This window comes from Aulonocara sp. 'chitande type north' Nkhata Bay, linkage group LG11 (assembly GCF_057382095.1).
Source record: "Aulonocara sp. 'chitande type north' Nkhata Bay isolate Kocher_YH1m ecotype deep benthic linkage group LG11, A_spYH_male_GT1.1, whole genome shotgun sequence".
NCBI classification, from domain to species: Eukaryota; Metazoa; Chordata; class Actinopteri; order Cichliformes; family Cichlidae; genus Aulonocara; species Aulonocara sp. 'chitande type north' Nkhata Bay.
Window position 1 is genome coordinate 29,862,578 of NC_141354.1, and position 21,054 is coordinate 29,883,631.

General features: G+C 42.5%; 1 protein-coding gene across 1 annotated transcript in view; it reads left to right on the plus strand.

The window, feature by feature from the left end:
* The window catches only part of itga8 (integrin, alpha 8), a 41,781-nt gene that overhangs the window by 4,179 nt on the left and 16,548 nt on the right, over positions 1-21,054 (plus strand). The window contains exons 4-15 of the mRNA XM_086311934.1: positions 164-287; positions 2,023-2,084; positions 2,539-2,584; positions 4,452-4,577; positions 5,875-5,919; positions 7,253-7,296; positions 8,662-8,718; positions 8,860-8,912; positions 8,998-9,203; positions 12,522-12,719; positions 16,970-17,015; positions 17,104-17,211. Of these exons, the coding sequence (XP_086168060.1) occupies positions 164-287; positions 2,023-2,084; positions 2,539-2,584; positions 4,452-4,577; positions 5,875-5,919; positions 7,253-7,296; positions 8,662-8,718; positions 8,860-8,912; positions 8,998-9,203; positions 12,522-12,719; positions 16,970-17,015; positions 17,104-17,211 (1,115 nt within the window). The remainder of the gene's footprint in view (positions 1-163; positions 288-2,022; positions 2,085-2,538; positions 2,585-4,451; positions 4,578-5,874; positions 5,920-7,252; positions 7,297-8,661; positions 8,719-8,859; positions 8,913-8,997; positions 9,204-12,521; positions 12,720-16,969; positions 17,016-17,103; positions 17,212-21,054) is intronic.

Consider the following 21,054-nt stretch of genomic DNA (forward strand, 5'->3'; position numbering starts at 1 on the left):
AATGTATTTCCTGTAACTGTAATGTCCTTTCTGTTGTGGTTGTATTTATCTGGCAGTTGCACTGACAGAAAGGGAACTTCCAAATGGATAATAAACAAAACTAACTATGGCCGTCATTTGTTTTTAAAACCGGAATCAAAGTGGGGTTTTTTTCATTGGGCAGGCATGCGCTCCTCTGTACCACTGGCGGACAGTGAAGATGAGTGGGGAGAAAGACCCAGTCGGGACCTGTTATGTAGCCGTCCAGAACTTCAGCGCCTACGCAGAGTACTCGCCATGCAGGACCAGTGAGTCACTCTGCAGCCCTGTCTGGAAATGTTTCCATCAACCTGTTGTTCCTTTCATCCTCTCCTCCCTTTGTTTTCTGCCTCTGCTATCAGGATAAACAGAAAATTAACCACGTCGCGTCGACCAGTAAGACACCACGATATCACATGACGTATACAAAGTGCATATTTTTCATTTTAGTGGACAGGAAAAAGCTGATGTTCACTAAAATTTCATAAAAACTTGCATTCATCATCTGTGATGTTGTTGCACCTACAGATAGCATTTGGTTTAGTTTTGGTTTTGAGATATATGCCTGAGATTTCCAGCACGTATATAAAATGAGCTGCTCGGAGCAAGAATAATCCTCAGTTTCTCTCCCGTGACCATCACAGTCAGGATTACAAAGATATCTGAAAACCCAGACGAACAAAACAAAAACCGTGTGCGTGGCGAGGTCCGGGTAGGGAAGGTATGGAATTGTGCTTCCAGAATAAATCACTTTCTCTGATGTTTTACAAGTTGCCACAGTAACCTGAAAATATATCCGTCACTAACAGTTTATCAGACTCTCTCTGTGGCCCTCTTCTTTCTGTCATCAGTTCTGTAAATGGAATTTATGGGATTTTCTTTTTTTCATTCTCACTTCCTTCCTGTGATCTCTCTCCCCCTGTGCAGCGATATGAGCCGGCATTAAAATTTGATAAGGAGAAATGAAGGCTATCAGGTGGCACATCATAAACCGCAGAGAAAACCTAGCCTTTGTTGTCCACACATACACAGACATTCATACTTGTGCTCCCTCTGGTCATTGGTTCAAAGCCGTAAACTCAGCTCTTCCTGAGGAGGGAACGACTGTGCCCTGTTTTACAGGGGAAGTATTTCTGCGTCGTGTTTCTAAGCTTTTTCTTTTTAGTTTTCTTTATCTTAACATGTATGTGCAACCATTCAAGCGCACTTATAAACAATGTGTTAGGCTGTAACACATTGTTTATAAGTGCGCTTGTGTAGTTCCGCATCATTAAAGGTCACTCCAGGGGGCCACTGAGATGGAGAACAATTTATGATTGGCACATGTTTTGTGTGTTCATGCGCTGTTAGATGAAGTAATTTAAACAGAAACACACACATCAGTGGTTTTACATTTTTATGTATGCCGTAAGTGCTTGATTATCTTAATTATCTAAATATTTATTTTGACAGTAGGTTGTAGTTACATGGTTTCATCTATTAGAAGCTATGATTTTGGCACAGTTGAATACCAGGAAATTGTCTCAAGACAAAAAAAAGTACCAATTAATTGTTGCATTGTTGGAATTTTGTCAGACCATTCAACATTAATACAGCAGAATCACAAATTCCCTCTTTTTTAATTCTACTTAATCCCTGTGAAGACTTGTGCCCTGCATTATTCCCAATGAGACGGTAAAATGCGGTTTGTTCAAAAAACCCAAAAAACACTCCTACTAGAGCTGCACTGTGTGTAGGTCTGCGTGCGTCCCACTCCACATGCATTTATCAGTATTTTTCTTGCAAACTTGATGACGAGGCCCCTTTGTGCTTAAGAAAGTCAGTGGAGAACCATGAACTGTTCTTCCCTCCTGTGTGGGTGAGACCTAATTGCCCTCTCGCTCTCTCTTCAATCTCAGGTAGTTTCTATGTGCAAGCCAAAAGTACTGCCCTAAAATAAGTAAGATATTCCTTTGAGCGCTTCTGTTGTTTCAGTTTTTGCATGTGTGTTCATGTTGCTTGCAGATGATCCAGACCCAGAGGGACAGGGATTCTGCCAGGCTGGTTTCAGTGTGGATTTCACCAAGGTATAGACTGGAGCGGCAGTTACCCTTTATTACCCAAAAACCTCCTGCACACAATTTGTCGCTTCTCAGAGTTCACGCAGAGAAGACTCCCATCAAAATTTATGGGCAATGGGAAGATCAGAGAGCATTTGTCCATAGAGAAGCCTCCACGCCCGATGTGACCCATCGCCTCGTAACACAATAGACCAGGCACACATAAACACACTAACATATACACACGCATTCTTTCACTGTATAGTAAGTATGAACCTTGACCTTTCACTCATGGTCCGGCCTTACCCTCCTTACGTACAGGAAGCTGTCATTCTCTTCAAGATGTCAGAAGGCAGCGGGAATCATATGGGCACATTCACACAGCTATACACATTTTATAAACCTCTAGTCACACTTGCACAATTTATTTAATAACAATTCTTCCAATATGACTAAGCCTACTTAATTGTATTTATTCCAGGAAGGAAAGCTGGTGGTAGGAGGACCTGGAAGCTTTTACTGGCAAGGTAACTGAAACAGCAGTGTGTAAACCTTTGTTTGCTCTCTCTCTTGTAGTGATTTCATCAGTGGGACAGTGTTCAAATCAGAGAAAAGAATGGAGATGAGTTTAGCAGTCGGGACAGCCCACCTACACACATATGCACACTGGACACACTTTCCAAATCTTACCTAAGCGAAGGTGGAAAAAAAATGCGTCCCTTTCTCTGCAACCCTTTTATATTCGCTTTTCCTTTCCTCCTTTTTTTTTTTTTACTTAATGCGTCGCTCTGTCTGAAACGGTGTAACAGGAAGTTGGTGTTTGGGCTCTGTAATGAGCTGATCAGGGGGTAATGGAGTGGAGGACCTGCCCCTCTGCTCCTCAGAGGAGCTTGGGGAGCTCTGAGGGGAGAGGAAGAACCTCAAGCCGAGGCAGCAGAGTTAAGAAGGACAAAGGAAAGGGGTGGCAGAGAGAGAGAGCAGACAGGACGGCCTGAGTGATAGAGCCCGGCGATGGAGATGACAGAGAGAGAAGTGATGGAGTATGTTGATGAGAGTCAGACACAGAGCAAAGAAGCAGAACGATTTATCTCCTTGATAAAGTCAGAGCTGAGGTCAGTCAGATTGCTGGATATGCATGGGTAGTCTAAGCAGAGGGATGAAGTGTCTTAATAGGTGTAGACACAGCTTGAGTGTGTCATAGTTAAGCTGGGGAAGTGTAGCGGTACTCCCCCTGCTCCAGGTGTTACAGCGCGTGTGTGTGTGTGTTATCCAACATTGTGCAGCTGCTTGCAAGGAGAAAGGACACAATTATTCATCACTTGAACAAACTCATTTCTCTTTGCTTTCTTTGTAACCTAATGATCTTTGACCTCTGAGGCACATCAGCAGCTTAAAAAAAAAGAATAACGTAAGACATAATGTGTTTTTCAAAAAAGAGAGAAAGGAAATAGATTCATTTTTTTATTCAGAGATACAATGATTACTTATTGTTAAATAATGAATGCTGTGGCATAAAGGACTGCACTAGACAGACATCATACACACCCTAATGGACTGCTCTCTCTCTCTCGCCGTGCCCTCAGCACTGGCACGGCAGCCTGCCTCCAGTTAAAACACTTCCTCCAAATGTTTATAAAAGCACTCAGCCTGGATTTTATGGCCTCTAATATACAACAATTATCTTCAGCCTTCAGCTTGATTCATCCTCCAACAAACTCACATAAAGCCTTGTTATCGCTGAGTGAAAAATAACTCGAAATTAGCAGCACTGATTTATGCATCTCTGTTAACAGTTTATCTCCTCAATCAGGTTGTAGTTTAATAATGAGTCGACACGGTGATATGAGATAAAGCCGGCACAGTGTGTGAGAGAGGGAGGATGAAGGGCTGCGAGAGGAGCTGAGGGGAGGGTTAAGAGGGCACATTTCCCTCCCCATCAGTACACACACATTAAGGAGGATTTATGGAAGGCTGAAGGCGGCCAGAGATAAAATCATTTGTTTGTCTGACCTCTTGTTCTACAGCAGAGGAAGGGTGTTGTTTGTGTGCGCACACCTATAATTCAGAAACCTTGTGATGGAGAGGGCAGCATTCTTCTTGGGAGTTTTTAAAGGCGTATTGGCCAAACGTATCAGCTTTTTGTTCTGCAAGAACTAAGATGTGTAAGTGTTTCTGCCTCTGAGAGGATTGTGCGCTGTCTGTGTCTTTCATGTGGAGCGAGCCGTCCAGCTCCAGCAGTTATCTGCAACAGTGGACAGCAGGGCTCCCTACACGGAGTCTGAGCTTAAACCGCTGCCTATAAACAGATGTGGCTTTCAGATTGATTGTTTTTCTCCATCCGTGTGTGTGTGTGTGTGTGTGTGTGTGTGTGTGTGTGTGTGTGTGTGTTTGCAGGTCAGGTGATGACAGCAGGGATAGCCGAGATACTGAATGGCTATTCGTTAAAGGCAGTGCTGAGACAGGTTTCAGGAGAGAAACACACAAGAGCTGCTGAAGACACACACGACGACAGCTACCTTGGTAACATGCATTAACAAACACACACCCAAACTTACATTCAGGTCTATAATTATTTAGACAGTTTTTGTAATTGTTGCCTCTGTACACCACCAAAGTGGATTTTTAAATCAAACAATCAAGATTTAATTAAAGTTTAGAGTTTCAGCTTTAATTCCAGGGGTTTAACAAAAGTTTACTATTCATTCTTTAAGAGTTACGGCCATTTTTATACACAGTCCCCCATTTGCAGAGGCTCAAATGTAGCTGGACAGCTGACTGACAAGCAGGTGAGGTTGTTCTCACATCATTTTAAGTTAAACAGAAATTAAACGCAAATTGTTAAGCTTTCTTTTTTATCTTTTCAATGAAACTCTTAATATGAGGTCCAAAGAGATACAAGTAAAGGAGGCCATCATTCGTCTAAAAAGGAAAATAAACCTATCAAACAGATAGCAAACGCCCTAAGAGAGTGGCCAAATCCACAGTCTGGTACATTCTTAAAAAGGAGTGCACTGGTCAGCTCAGCAACACCTTGAGGCTTGAATGACCGCAGAGGTAAACATACTGCAGGATTCTTTGTTTGGTTAAGAAAAAGCCCTTCAAACACATCACTAAAGCAAAAACATTGTGTATTTCTGATACTTTGCAATAAAAAAGACTTTCATGATGGAAAGTCAAGAGGCTTTGCAACATAGTGCAAACCACTCAAGGACAAGAAGATCCGATTTGACTGTCAGATGACATTTAAAAGACGCTGAACATTTTCAAAGCAAGACGAAGGAGAGAAACAGCTCATGATCAGAATCCTACCACATCACCCGTGAAACATAGTGGAGGCAATACTATGTTATGGGCATGTATGGCTGCCAGTGGAAGTGGGTCACTATTGCTCATTGATATAACCACTGATAGAAGCATCATTATAAAATGTGAGGTGTGGGGGCTGTGCTCTCTGCTCTGAGACAAATCCAGCGAAACTGATTGGATGAGGATACTAAAATGTGCAAAAGCGACCCAGGAGTTTGTCATGGCAGAGAAATGGGATATTCTTCAGTGGCCAAGTCAGTCACATAATCTCAACCCTACAGAGTGTGTGGTTCATTCTGTACTTCAGGCAGTCATTGACTGCAAACGATTTTCATTGAAGTATTAAAAAACCTTCATGTTTTAAATTAGTTCATTTTCCCTGTTACATTTGAGCCTCTGGAAATGTCGGAATACTTATGGACCCAACTTTATGAACAAATCATAACACAATTGATAATATTAGACAACTGCAATTGAATTATAACCACATGTGCAACTGATTTCTCCGTAGGTTACTCTGTGGCAGTGGGAGAGTTTACGGGAGACTCAGAACAAGGTGAGAAATGCAAGAATTCATTAGATTCGAGGAACCTCCTGAGAACATCGGCAGTCTCTCCTGCAGCGCCGTCTAAAACGTTGCATGTTTGCGCTTTCTCTGAGCGATAGAGAGTGGACAGCTGTGTGACTTTGCCTTTGTCTGAACTTAGCGGCAGTAATTAAAACTGTCTCTGTACGTCTGGGTCATGACCCTGAGTGGACAGGACTTCAAGGACTACTGATAAAGGGCTTTCCTGTCCTCCATTTGGAGTGATTAGAATGATTATTGGCAGACTCTGCAAACCTCTTCATGTCTAGAGTGGGTCCAGAATCACGTCTGGATTTGAAATATTAGGTGAAAAAGCGCTCAGGCATGCACATATTTGTGTTTTATAAAGGATTTGCAGGTGGGGAAAAGTGCCTTTGAATTTATCTTCAGCTTTTCAAATGTGTGCTTTTTAGAGCCAGAATAAATTCATAGAAGTTATGAGTACTAGAAATGTACAAATCCTTTCATTTTTTAAGTATTGTACCGCGTAGATACACTCTGGTATATAATCGTGGCTTCTCTTTAGGTGCTGCTAAAGTTCTTTTTGATGCCATAACTTTGTGTGTGTTTCAAACGGGACAATTTCAACCAAAACTAAAAGAAAACAAAATGTTTCCAGCCACAGTGTCACCACATCACTTTTTAAACCAATTTTTTTTACTTCCTCTTTAAACAGCGTCACCACACGGTTTCACGTTAGCTTTATACACCCCCCCCTCCCCAGTGTCGCTTTGCTAATCAGCATTTAGTGGGATTTTTACGGGACAACCTTGTGTTTACATACCCCCATACCAACCCTGCAAAGGCCCTGAACCGCCTAAAGCGCAACACATGTCAGAGAGTCTTAAAGAGAGCCTAAAGAGGTTACACATGCCTGCTGATGCACTGTGTTGTGGTGCAAAGTTTGTTGTGGTCTTGTTCCCTAAACCCTCTTCAGACTGGAGAACTGGTTGTAACTGGGAGCTCTGAGTGAAGATGAAGCTGAGAATTACTGGTTAATAGGCCCGCGGTTCAGCCTGTTGAGTAGAGCCAGAAGGCAGGAAGTGGGGACTCTGTCTTCTCGCTCTGGGTGGGACCCTCAGATCGTCACTTTAAGTTCACAACACTGCACTCATCAATCAATACACACGCAGAGCCCGAGCATCCAATCACTTACTTTGTTCTCTGCGACACTTGGCTGTGAGGTCGGTGGGGGTTTCAGGCTTTTGAGACAAACCTCTGTCACTTTTTTCCCCACTGTCTTTTCCGCTGTGCATCTTTCTCGCACCAATTTGACTCTTTGCTTTATTTTTATGTTTTCCAGAGCTGTTAGCTGGAGTCCCAAGAGGAGCGCAGAACTTTGGATATGTGAGTATGGACGGACAAGCCAGTTAGAAGATCGCAGTTTCATTTAGAAACAACCAACTGAGAGACTAAAGAAAAATGAAACAGTGGGAAGTCCAGCAAATATAGATGCTTATTTAAAGTATGTTAAATATTTGAATAAGAAGAAATATCATATGCTGTAGCCTTCACAGTCACCAGATCTTGAATCAACTTATTGCATATGTGGGATTTTTGACGCTTTACTCCACCATGACCAAACACTTTTCAAAGAAATATCTTCGAGAAGAGTGATGTTCATTCAGTTGAGTGCCAGTGACTTGTCGACAGATATCTTAGATATAATTGGCGGCTCGGTAGCCTAATAAGACATTTCATGCAGATGTTTCCTTTAATTTGTCTTGCATCTGTATTCCATCTGCATGTAAACTTTTATTGTGAAGATGTGTGAAAAACCTGCACTCAGACACAAACATGCAACATGAAGTCTTTGAAATTTGTCTGCTGACACAGAAATCTACTTATGTTTGCGCGTATGCCAGTAAACTTTAGTTTGCCTCTTTTTCTTGTATGGGAACTTGTCCCCTGGGCTCACTGTGTCAATCCTCCGTAATGACACACAGCTTCTGCTGCATATGAAGGCCAGTGGCCCCACGTAACCCCGCTAGCCCTCTTTGACACACAAATACACAAACACACGACCTGTGACAGTGTGTTCCTCATCCCGACGTTGTAGTTGCTGCAAGACTGTCCCTTGGTGTACAGACTGGATGCCACAGAGTAGGAGGATGTAGCTGGTAATTGGTGCAGTAGATGGAGTGATGCAGGTAGACCTGACAGTGGAGTAGCTGTCAGTCCTGATCAGAATCTCTCTGCAACATATTTGACAACTGACAGCAAAGGAAAATGAAATCTCAAGTTGTTGATTTAATATTTCTTTTTACACGTCCTCATCCGTCTGTGTTCATAAGTCTATCCCTCTTTAGTACGTCTCTGAGACATGTGTGATTGGGTCAGCTTGTATCCTCCACATGTGAGGGTGTGTGTGTGTCTGTGCATGTGTGTGTATGTGTTGCCTCCGGCTCCCTCCATGTGGTTGTTATTTCAGTTCTTATGAAGGAATTCTCAGCCTTCCCCCCCTTTCCTCCATCTCTCCCTGCAACCAGGGTTAAAAGGGGGGGGGATGAGGGGAAAATGGTAAAAGCACAAAGAGGATGGTGGTGGGGGCGGTGGGGTGTTCGGTTAAATAAAACAGTTTTTTTATGCGGTTTCTGACTTTTTTCCAACATTCTTTATGTGCCTGTTTGTCAGACTGCTCCGCCGTGTTTACTGCTCGTACACTAGGGGGACAAAGCTCGGTGCCTTATTAGTCATGTCTGCTTGCTTTAGGTGGCGATGATCAACTCCACCAACATGACGTTCATCCAGAACTTCACAGGGGAACAGGTAGGGCCATCAACACATCACAGTCTCAGACTATCACATATACGAAGCAGCGTATTTGAAATTAGTATTAGATGAAAGTCATGCAGCTTTGTCGGGGTTTGGTTAAAGTGCTGTAGCCTTCCTTCCTTGTCTGTCCATCAGATGGCCTCCTATTTTGGCTACTCTGTGGCTGTAACTGACTTAAATGGAGATGAGTAAGTAGAAAACATCTCGGTCTCTCCAGATGCTTACACTTTCTATTCTATGTATGATCACTAATTCTTCACCCTGCCCTCCCAGGACAGATGACGTGCTGGTTGGAGCACCCCTTTTCATGGAAAGAGAGACGGAGAGCAAACCCAAGGAGGTGGGCAGGGTATACCTGTACCTCCAGCTGGCTCCACTCACTTTTTCTGAACCTGTCGCTCTCACCGGCACCTACACTTTTGGACGCTTCGGCACAGCTATCGCACCGCTAGGAGATGTCAACCAAGATGGATACAATGGTAGGTCTGAGCCTTTCCAAGTAAAGGAGAAAGGGGAAAAAAAGATAAATTGACATGGATTAACTTAATCAGAAAAATGAAAAGATACAAGTAGAGCTATAGAAGGGGACAGATATGGAGAAGGGAAAATTTGTTTGATTATATTTTTCCTAAACCTGAATGAACCTTCTTTTATGGGCCAATATTTTCAGGTTAACGTGATAAAAGAACAAATCTTTTTTTCTGTTCCTGTGCTGTTTGCATGGTTATGTCACTGGCTGAGGAAATGCTATCAGATGCTGCTGTGTGAGAAAACCTAAAGTTCTCCTGCCAATCAGGAAGTGTAGTGATGAAAGGTTGTCCGTGTGAGTGGTGTCTTCCTGTGACGATCCGCCAAAGGTCATGTGTCTATGTGTGTCTGAGTTATTTTTAGCTCACCAGATGTGCCCTGAGATAAAAATCATCTGGGAGTTTTTGTCCTGCAGCCCGGAGTTCATTCCTCTTCGATGTGTTTGTTTTATCCCCATATTGATTGTACAAATACAGCCACACACACACAAATGCACACCATGTAGCCTGGAGCCCAAATGTTCTGCAAAACTAAGGCTTGTTGATTGCAGCTATAAAAAAATTGAATGAATGAAGGCGCATCTAAGCCTCCCATCACATCAATCCCGCTGAATTGTCCTTTATTTATTTATGGAGAGCATGTGTTAATGAGCCTACCACGCCTTTACAGTCATTAACCATTAGATCAATAACCACTGGATCAATACTGATGGTTTTTCAGACTAGAAATGTAAATAACATCTGCTCTCTGTTAGCGTGCAACAGTCTCTGAGGGGCACTGATGTGACCTAAGATCTGCCTCCTGAAGTGCCATGGAGACAAAGTACTTACTGAGAGTTAATCTATTGAGTGCACATCCACGTCTGTGCACGATTTCATTATTCAGTATTATAGTGTAGAATCTCAAAGGAGGGACTGTGATCAAGGCTTTCAGCGGCTTTTCTTTGCTAATGTCAAACCCAAACCGTGGACCATACCTGTGCCCTCGTGTGTCCGTGTATAATCAGAAACAGACCGGTTTCTTTCTCTCCGATGAGCTCTTCCACATCATGATCATCACTCCATTTCCAAGATTCTTCTTAAAAGTGGAACCATACCCATTTTGTCTCATCTCCGTGGCTTTACTTGCTGTCAACTGTCAACACATTGCAATTTAGCTAATTTCATTTTCCATGTGGTTTCTTTTGTTTTTCATTTTTATCGGCCAACGCTGTCAGTATTTTTCACAAAGTGTCGGGCTGTTTTTGTCTGAGAAACAGTTCTGTAGTTTTGGTCTCAGTGATCACAGTGGGTGTTCAGTGGGTGTTCTTGATGCTCTTCTTTTTGCTGCACATTCTGAGATGTTGTTGAGCAATGCCCATGAGTGACTTTCACATTATGTGAAGACTTTTTAAAAAAAATTTCTTAACTCAGCTATTCAGTTATGTACACATACCCACACATAGACATACAGACTCTCACACAGGCTCATATATACACTTGCACACACACATGGTTGCATTTATCGTCTCTACCCCACAATCTGCTTCATGTGGAACTAGTTGTTTAGACTGAGAGAGGGGGGGTCCGGAGACAAACAGGATATCTCGAGGTGCTTGGACAGCTACAGTGCTAATGGGTACTTTAATACAGGATGGTGTGACACAGAAATTTAGAGGTAAAACAATAAACTCAAATCTGCTTCTACTTCATCTGCACAGGAGCTTACTGTATCCGAATGCTTATATCTCTTTCTTTGCATTTAGATCCCCCTTTCCTTTACAGATACTTACTTCATTAGTCACACCTTGCTAGTACCGAGTTGGTTCTTTTTGCCTTCAGATCTACCTTAAATCTTCATGGCATAAATTCGACAGTCTGCTTAAAACATTCCTCAGAGGTTTTGGTCCATATTGACATAATTGTATCACATAGTTGCTGCAGATTTGTCAAGTACGTGGTGCAAATCTGCCATTTCACCACATCCCAAAGGTGTTATATTGAGATTTGGCAAGATGCTTTCATGTCTATGCTTTCATGTTGTTTACAGCAGTTTTTGTAGTGGAAATCGAGACTCGTCAGACCAGGCGACGTTGTTCCAGTCTTCTATTGTCCGGTGTTGGTGAACGTGCTAACTGTAGCCTTAGTTTCCTGTTCTTAGCTGATGGAAGTGGCACCTGGTGTGGTCTTCTGCTGCTGTAGCCCATATGCTTCAAGGTTCAAAATGCTGTGCATTCAGAAATGCTCTTGTGCATACCTTGGTTGTAACGAGTGGGCATTTGAATTGCTGTTTCCTTCCTATCAGCGCGAAGTAGCCTGGCAACTCTCCTCTCACCTCTGACATAAACAAGGCATGTTTATGTCAGAGTGTGGGAAAATCTCAGTATATCAGCACTTTCTGAAATACTCAGCCAACCATCCTAACCAGTGCTAACATCCATACTATGTTCAGAGTCACTTAAATCACCTTTATTCTCCATTCTGATCACTCTCAGTCTGAACTTCAGCAAATTGTCTTGACCATGTCTACACCTAAATGCATTGCGATTGGCTGAGTGTATATATCTACATGTCTGAAGATATTTCTAAAGGAAAGGTTAATATTTTGGTGAACGATGTGCTGATTTGCTTTCCTCTTGAGAGTTAAATCAGAAAATATGTTCCAGAGTAACAAAATACAACTACCTACTTTTTACACGTTACACTTAGAGTACAATATTTCATCCAAGACATTAACCGCTAAATGCAACAAGCTGTTTATGCACTGTTTTAGAAGTTTAAAGCATACGGTGGTAATGACTCCAATTTAGAGAGGCAGGTTTGTTTACATTTAGCCAGGTTAACTGCTATGCTCCGGTTTTCATCTGGCCTCTCACCCAGTGACAGCTAAGATAGGCTCCATCCCTGCCATAACCCTAAGCAGATAAGAAAACGAGTTAATATTCTTTTCCTCTGTTTCCATGACTTGGTACCTTGTTCCATTTCCTATTTAAACAAATATTTCCCATGCTGAGCATAACATAAACAGTGTTTATAGAGATAAGGATAGATAAAGCTGAGCCAAGATTAAAAATAAATTTGTAAAAAAAAAGTAGAAAAACAAACAAAAAAAGACGTAAGTAAATGGCCTAGCTGCCATGATCGCTCAGTTTATGACGGTCAAGCTCTTTTCCTTTCCTCTTTCCATTTCCTTGTACCTGTATAATTTCCTCTGCTCCCGTCTCAAAGGGACTTTAACCCTGTTGATGTCTAAACCATGCATATGTGTGTGTGTGTGTTGTCATCCTTCAGACGTGGCAGTGGGCTGTCCGTTCGGAGGTGAGGAGCGTGGAGGGAGAGTATTGATCTTTAATGGCAACAAAGACATATCCACACAAGGTATGACGCTCAGCCAGGAGCTGAGGGCGGCCCACGCCCCAAGTGACAGTTTGCCTGGATTTGGATTCACTCTGAGAGGAGGCCAAGATGTGGACAACAATCAGTACCCTGGTAAATACTCAACAAATCGGCCCGTCTCTACTCAGCTCCCCGCGTTATAATCAAGATTCTCTCTCAGGCTCGCATTCTTTCGCGTCTCGACTTTCCTTCCAGCTCCTCTCATTACAGCCTTCCTCCTCTTCATTCTTAACCTCCACATTTCACCGTTCCCCCATGCACCCCTCCACTACCATCTCCATGTTCTCCCCATTTTTGCTTTCCTCCTTTTCTCTGGTAAAGTCATCAGAAGCGGGTATAGGGATTTGTGCCATGAACTTCTGCCGCATCCATTCTTTAGAGATTTACAGTACTCGAGTAGGAGAGAAGACATGAGAGTGGGAGAAAAAAAAAGAAGCACAATAACACATTCTCCTCATGTTCAGTCTGCCAGACCTACAAGCCTCTGTGTATAACCTCAAAACTGTGAGCAGACAAAGCAGCATTCAATCAACTTACATGCAGCAACTCCCTAGCCTTTTTTGGCACCTTCTTACTATACCACACACCTTCACCTTATGTCTTCTGAAAATAATGTCAAAACTAAACTGGAACACACAGAGAAGGGGCCATTTGGAGGTTTTTGTAGAACACACAAGTTTCTAGTCCACGAAAAAGATTTGAAACAAAGCAGGTCTGTAAAACCACGCTTTTACTACCTCATTTTCTCCCCAATTTGGAGCCATCCGGCTCTCAGCATTAATTTTGCTTAAAGCTTCCACAGATTGGGCTGAAAATGAGAATTTGTTTAGTTTCACCTTTTGTCTTTGCCCCCTCCTACTCCTACTCTTTGGCGGTTTCCCTTTTCATTCTGCTGCAATAACAGATTTCTTCATTCCACAAACAGGATACAAAGGGAAATAATAACGCGCAAGTTCACATGCATGGCTTGTGATCAGTTTCACTGGCAGCTAGCAGAGTGTATGTTGAGCACGGGCCAGGCTCCAGGTCATAGTTAGACCTGCGCAGACCCACTGCAAATCAGAGATCAGAATTAAAAACAGTGTACAATAAATACACACACAGGAGTTACAGGTTAAAACTGGCGGAGGCCCTTTGGGAGGAGCACGCAGAGAAGAAACTCATGGGTGGCACAGCTTTCTGCCAACACACACACAAACGTATAAACACGCGCGCACACAGACGTGCAGGGCTCGTGTCGTCTGTCATTAGAGAGCTTGCTGACGGAAGTGAGGCACACACACACGCACACGTTGTGTCATTGGCAGGCTAGTAAAGTCACACTGTTCAAAGGAGCCTGAGACGTTTGATCAGCATTATGAGAGGACTGCAAAGGCGTCTGGGAGGCCTGCTACAGCTGCCATGCGCTCTCATTGTGATTAAATGTCATTAGTCGACCACAGGAAGATGGATGATGACTGTGCTCCAGTTTTATGGATTTTTATCTTTAAGAATCATTTCAGATATTTGTCTTTGGATTTCAGATCAAGCAGCGTGGAACTAAACGAAAGGTAGATAGGACAAAACCTGAAAAAGCAGGCGGTACAGGGATCAAAATAACACACACAGCTCACTGCTTCAAATCAAGCTTCATTAAATCACAGACATATCTGATTTTGTGCAAAACGGCCGGGGTCAGTTGTGTATCACATTGCCTTCAAATGCAATTTTGGTTTCATTTAACAGGTTAAAGGCCAAAAACCCACAATGTTTACCCGACAGTCGCTCTCGCTGAAAGACTTTTTGATTCGTGTTTATTTGGTTGGAAAGTGCAAAATTGATTAAAGGCCTCCAAATCAACTCTAATATTTGGCGCCCATTTTTATTCTCATTTCATGCATGATACAGGGCCTTGGTACAGCCACTCAGTCTAGCACAGGTTAACCTTCCTTCTAAGTAACTTTCCTCTGATTGGCTGCCCCTCTCAGGGTTTTTTGAACAGCAGGTGGGTGGCGCGTCAGTGCCTGAGATCACCGTATTAAGGATTTAACCTCTCAGTGACACCTCACGGAGCCTAGAAAGTAGCAAAAACTGCCTGAAACAGAGCATTTAGAGTAATCTGAGCTTTTGGCACACCGGGATTACTATCTCTGACGTGTTTAATATAAACCACCTCTCAGCACTGGGTATATATGACAAAATAAATAAAAGCACTAAGTGTGTAATAGGTGCAATTTAAACAAAACCTGCCATACTATGCAATCTAGAAATAATCCAGGCAATTATCCTGCTCTGTGGTGTAAAAATAGTGTTTCAAATGTGTGTAATGGCTGGCAATTTATTGAATTGTCCTAAAACACCACACATGAATCCAAGAATGAGGAAAACCTCTCTCTGAAAAACTACCTCTTTTTCCACTGAGAGCCACTGATCTTTGGCATTTCATCATCGTGTCCGATCCCCCGCAGCTTTCAGGGCATACATCCACTGACAGCTTGACAGTCTGTCTAAACTCTGGATGGAGGTTGTGTTTTCATAGCCCAGGATGGACACCATCAGCTAGCAGCTCAATTACCGAAATCATACCTGCACCTAGAGATGCCCTCGTTGAGTGATGCAGCCTGCTCGTGTGTGGCTATGGCTCAGTGGGTCTCTGTACACACACCAACCTCAAATCAACAGTGGTGGGCAAGCTTTCCTGTGTATACGGAAATGGAAATGACATGGAAAAGGAAAGTAGGCCGTTGGTTGATTTAGCTCCGGATGAAGCCATGTGCAAACTTAAACTCTTAACCCTGAAGGCACCCTATCCTCAAATAAGCCTCATGTCATGCGTCTTTTTTAGCAAATGCAAGCATTAAAATAAAACAGCCAGCTGATGACATGAGTGGAGTTACATTTTCCAGGTTACATAACTGCTACAGTTGGATGGGCTCTCCCTCTCACCTCCTTCTCTGTTTCTGCTAAAAAACACACCTTCTTCTGATGGCTTTCACAGATTGTGATTTAAAAGCCAAACATCATCCTTTTCTGTCTACACCTCACCTTCTTCTGCTTTTCCCCCTCCGTTCCCAAACTCCAAAATACCAACATCTTCACATCCGTCCTCATTGTAGCATTTTTAGTATAACACACACACACTTACATAGTGACATAGCACACCCCAGGAGAAAAGAGACAAGGCCTAAATGTTTAATGCTGTGGTGTCAGGGGGACTCTGCGACTGCAGCCAAAGGCAGAAACAGATGTGCCTCACTCAGATTCAATTAGTCCCTTTCTTCTTAAATACACAGGAGAGGAGTGGCACAGCAAATGACAAGCGAGGGTTACAAGACTACACTTCCACTTGCTTCCATCCGTTGTCCTCATGCAGCAGGTTACCACAACACGAAGGGGCTGGTAGTTGATATTAGTGCTGAAATAGTCAGCTGATTAATGATGCTATCAGCACAAAACTGATTAAGTGTCTCTCGCTGTTTGTCTTTACAGTTTTGTTATGATATATCAAAGAAATTCTAGATGGAATCTGAGATGCTGCAATTTTTCCACCGTGGAGATTTGAACTTTTGCCCTTATACCCAACCATGGAGACTAAATTATTTAAAGGCCCAACATTAATAAACTAATCATAAGAATAATAAGAGATTAATTAATAATGAAAATAGTCATTTTCTGTAGCCCCCGTGGCCTCTCGCTGTGCAGTCTCTCTCAACATCACACGGCTTAGGTTTCTGCTGCATCTGGCAGCGGTGGCTTGCATCCATTAAGTGCCTCTCTTCAGTTTCACATTGTTTTAATCAGCTCTCGTGTGTGTGTGTGTGTATATGTGAGTCCGTGTCGGCGTGCGGCTTTCATTGGTATGTGTCCCCCGACCGCAGCCATTAAATACCGGCTCCATTTTAAACTTTGAGAGCCAATTAAAAGTGTGTGTTCATCACAAATCCCATGAAAACAAATAAAAATCACATATAGATGAAATCTGGTGCTGCTTGCAATTAGGAGTCGTTGCTACGCGGGCTGTTGGGAAATGTTGCTGTTTAGCGAAATGTGATTGTGAGCTTTCTAATGGCCCTGGAATGCAGCGTGGGGTCCCTGTCTGACAGCACAAACACACAGGGAAAGCACACGCATGACACAGTCGTGCAAACGCTGTTTGTGAATTTAGTCTGAAGAGGGTCATGTGTGAAAGGCAAAGCAACACGATATCAGAATATCAATTCTATATGACAGTCTGCGTGTGTGTGTAGCTGATTTGTGTGTAGTTGATTTGAGAAGTCTGTGTCTGATGAAGATTGCTGGAGACCTTGAAATCAGTCCCATCTGTGGCATTCTTTGAAGCTCTCTGCTGCTCTCTCACTACGCAGATCTGATCGTGGGGGCTTTTGGCGTGGGCAAGGTGTCAGTGTACAGGTAAACACAAAAAAATGTGCAAGACTCCCAAGTTTTGGGATTTTGGATCGTGTTACAGGTATGCATCTGTTTGTTTGTGTATGTGCAGGTCACAAGCTGTGGTATCTGTGGAAGCTGAAATGATCCTGACCCCCAAAATCCTTAATCCCGACGACCGACAGTGTCACCTGCCTCAGATGAATATCATGGTTACCTGGTAATTACAGTCTCTCCGATTCATAACCATGTATTAATATAACATAGCCTGGTCAAAGTAAAGTCACACATTCATATTTTGATGGACCACCTTCAGGTGATGACGGCACGCATTCACGATGGCATCGTCTCGATAAGCTTCTGCACTGTTACAATAATATTCTCCACTCTTTCACAACCTGAGCCTGATGAATCTCGGCATTATCATATACAGATGTGGCCCTGCCATCAGGGAAGAAGAATCTGTTGATGGAAAAACCCGATGAGTCTGTATATTCAGATAGTTAAACTGACTCCACTGCCCCACAGGCTTGTATGACAGGCACTAGACGGGGCAAAGTTGTGTGTGAACACAATCCCTGAATAGTGCTCATAGGTGTGGTTACAAAAGTTATGCAGTTTCTTTTTTATTTGTTTGTTTTTTTTTCTTTCTTTTTTTTACTAACACTGGATTTTTTGCCAAAATCCAGTGTTAGTAAATCTGGCCTCAGGCGTGATGGGTGTATCACTCCATCTCTCTTCCTACCCCGGTGCACCCATCACTCTGGAACAGGGTAAATCTGGACTCCTTTTTCCATTGCTCCAGAGTCCAATCTTTATGCTTCCTGGCACATTGAAACTTTTTTTAAATTAACATTACTGATAAGTGTTTTTCTTAAGGCTACACAGCTGTTTAGTCCCAAACTCCATGAGCCGTCTTTACATTGTGCATGTGGAAATGTTTTTACCTTCACTGTTAAACATGAACGTTCTACTGTTGATTTCTTTACAGTCTGATTTTCCCAGCATAAATGATCCCTGATCACAGTCAAGATTTTTTCCATCTACATTTCTAATTTGAAGGTGGTTGGCCGTTTAGTTGCCAGCCGAAATGTTTTAATCACTGCAGTAATTATCCAATAGAAGGCTCTTACCTGTTGGTTTAGTTAAATCCAGGTGGTGACCTTTGTTTTTTGGCCAGGCAGTGTATTAACTGTGATTGAAAGCACCAGTATATTAACTTCTTCAGCTGCCCTCTCCTTACCGACAGACATAAACGTTACACATTTTTTGAAACCAGTACTACTCTGACCAGATGCTGACTCCTTGAGCTTGAAGGAGGTTAGTCAAAAACCTCCTTCATCCACTTCTAATTTCACTGCCATTGTTTACTTTCAATCTGACTTTTGGAAACGGACCTATTTATACATCTTAACTGGATATTTATTGTTGTACCAATGTTTTCATGCAGCACTCTTGGCAGGGTCCCTCTTGAAAAAGAGATTTTGATCTCAGTCAGATTTTTTTTCAAGGTTAAATAAACAAAATCAAAGAAAAACAGAAATCTACAAGAGTACAATAAAAGAATGTGCATCATTACAGAAATCTATATTCTGACTCTGCTGCACATTTTGCAATTAAACAGGCGAATCCTTTCCCACAGAATAAAACGTTGATTTCCTTTTGTTTTGTGAGATGTTTCTCTAGCTCGTCACCACAGTCTACAGTTTGTTGTAATTTTTTCCAGCTGGGTCACTCTGCCGCTTCCGTTTGGCATGGCATGGTGAGAAAAAGGCGGTCGAATCCGCACCTACGGTCGAGTTAAAAATGAAGAGTGACAGCTCTTAGTACCTAAATTAGACACTTTTCCAGCGTTAACGCCTTTGGTCAGTTGTAAATTATATCGCAGTTTGGAAAAACGGACCTTGCGTGTGTTTGTGTGTGCGCAGATGTGTGAGTGCATGTGCAGGTGAATGAAAGTTAAAGGGATCAAAGTCTTAAGCAAACATAAGACTAATGAGGCCCACTGCTGCTCTGAACCTCAGATCTGTAAAAGAAACAATCCTGCTCGTACTGTATCCTAATATGCTGTGCAGTATAAAGTTTCCCATTTTACAAATTACACCCTCACTGACGCATGTGACAAATATTTCACCTCTGCGCTCTAGATGTCTGCCATCGGCCAAAGTCCGTTTGTCAGTGTCTCTGCTGCAATAACACAGCAGCCCACTGAAAAAGCCCACTCATATGACCCGGAACCTCAGATTTACGGGGCTCTGCAATTAATCTGAAACGGCATAATTCTGTTTTGATTATATTATTGTTGGTGGGGGTGAGCACGCTGGCTTTGAACGGTCTGGGGGTGAGTTTAGTTGAGGGGAGCCAGTCTAAAGGCTCCTGCGGCTTCGCTTCAGTCTATTGTTGGTCCTGACTTTTTGGGACAGGAACTGCTGTAGGACTGTTTGGACGGAGAAGTGGGCTCGGCTTTATGCCATCGCGGTGTCTGCGTAGTGGTGTGTGAATATTGGCAGTGAGAGAAAAAAGAAAGGGGTTTGGGCTGGATTGACATAGAGCCTTATACTGTGGAGTATTGTCAAAACAAAACTCAGCCTATTTAAATAAACCGCTATAAAATTATGGTCCAAGGTATGGAATCAAATAGGACTTTGGACATATGCAAACACGCAGTGATTCAAACAGCAGCAATAGAATTAAAGGCTGTTTGAGTCTCTTGTGTTTCAGAGACATTTCCCTGCAATTTGAACTAGAAAGGAGGATAAAGGGTGAAATCTCCAGCCTGTGCTTCATACATCTCCATTACATTTCAGTCACATAGTTAAGTATCTGATTTCCTAAAAAATAATTACCCAGCGGTCTTTGACTCTGAAGGTGGTACAACAACACTGAGTGTTTGTCTGAAGTGCTTCCACTGTCTTCTAAAATATTCTGTCTGCTCCAGGATCAAAAGAATAAAACATTTGTACTTTCCCCCCTCAAATACAAACAGACATGGTAGCTTTAGATGAAACAGGTTCTTGCACAACAGGAACTGAAATTAAAGCATACGTCGATTATGTTTACATGTTTTTTAAATAAGATGCTTGTTCTTTATTTGTCATTTCCAGCTTCCTTGATTAGGTTGTTGTTACTTGGAAGAGGTTAGAGACGTTCAACCAGTATTTTCTTATCCAGTTTTTAAATGTGAGGGAAATGAGCTTTTTAACTGTGGGTTCTCTTAGCTTGACAGATCAGTTAGAGGAGACGAAAAGGCAAAGTTTAAAAGGAAACCCACTCACTTCTTTGGTGGTAAGTGGGGAAATCTTTGTTGATGTTACGCTCACACGAGGGAAAACAATGACAAAATGATTGTGACTTTGTGCAAACTCATTCATCGCCTTTCCAATGGTTGCTTCGATGGTGGTTACCAGATCTGTGACCACTCACAGTCAGCCATAAGGTGAAGTCTGCTCTCAGTCTGCAACTGAATGGGGTCCAGTTGGAAATCACACGTAGTCTGTTTTTGATAATAGTCAATGTGATGAATCTGTTGCTGTTTATCGCAGATCTTTGCCATCTACAGACACAGAAATTCACATTAAACAGAAATTCATATATGGATAGAACCTCACAAATTTGAAACAGAAATTCTGAAATCCTCCCACAAATAGTGACATCTCACTTTGTGACGTCTGTAATTGCCTTGCAATCAAAAGTGTTGGCTGCAGCTACTTGCAATCGGCCTGTGATAGCAAAAACATTCGGTGCGATCACCGGACAGCCACCAATTTTCCTAGACACAAAGAGGATGTGATCCTATTTTTACTCTGGTGTGACTGAGCCTTGACATGTTTTCCCTATGAACCCAAGAGGCAACGGCATGTTCTGTTCATAGCTTGTTTGTGAGGCCAAAAACAATTTGTCCCAAGCTTAAACAGCCCTTTTAAAGATTAGCTGGTAATTATTTTTTCAGAAAATCTCATGCTCAGCTCTCTGATTTCAATGTAGTGGTTAAGATGCGGCACAAACTGGCGCTGGGAAAAGAGGATGAAGAAGTAGAGGAAAGAGAAAAAGGCGACTGGTCTGT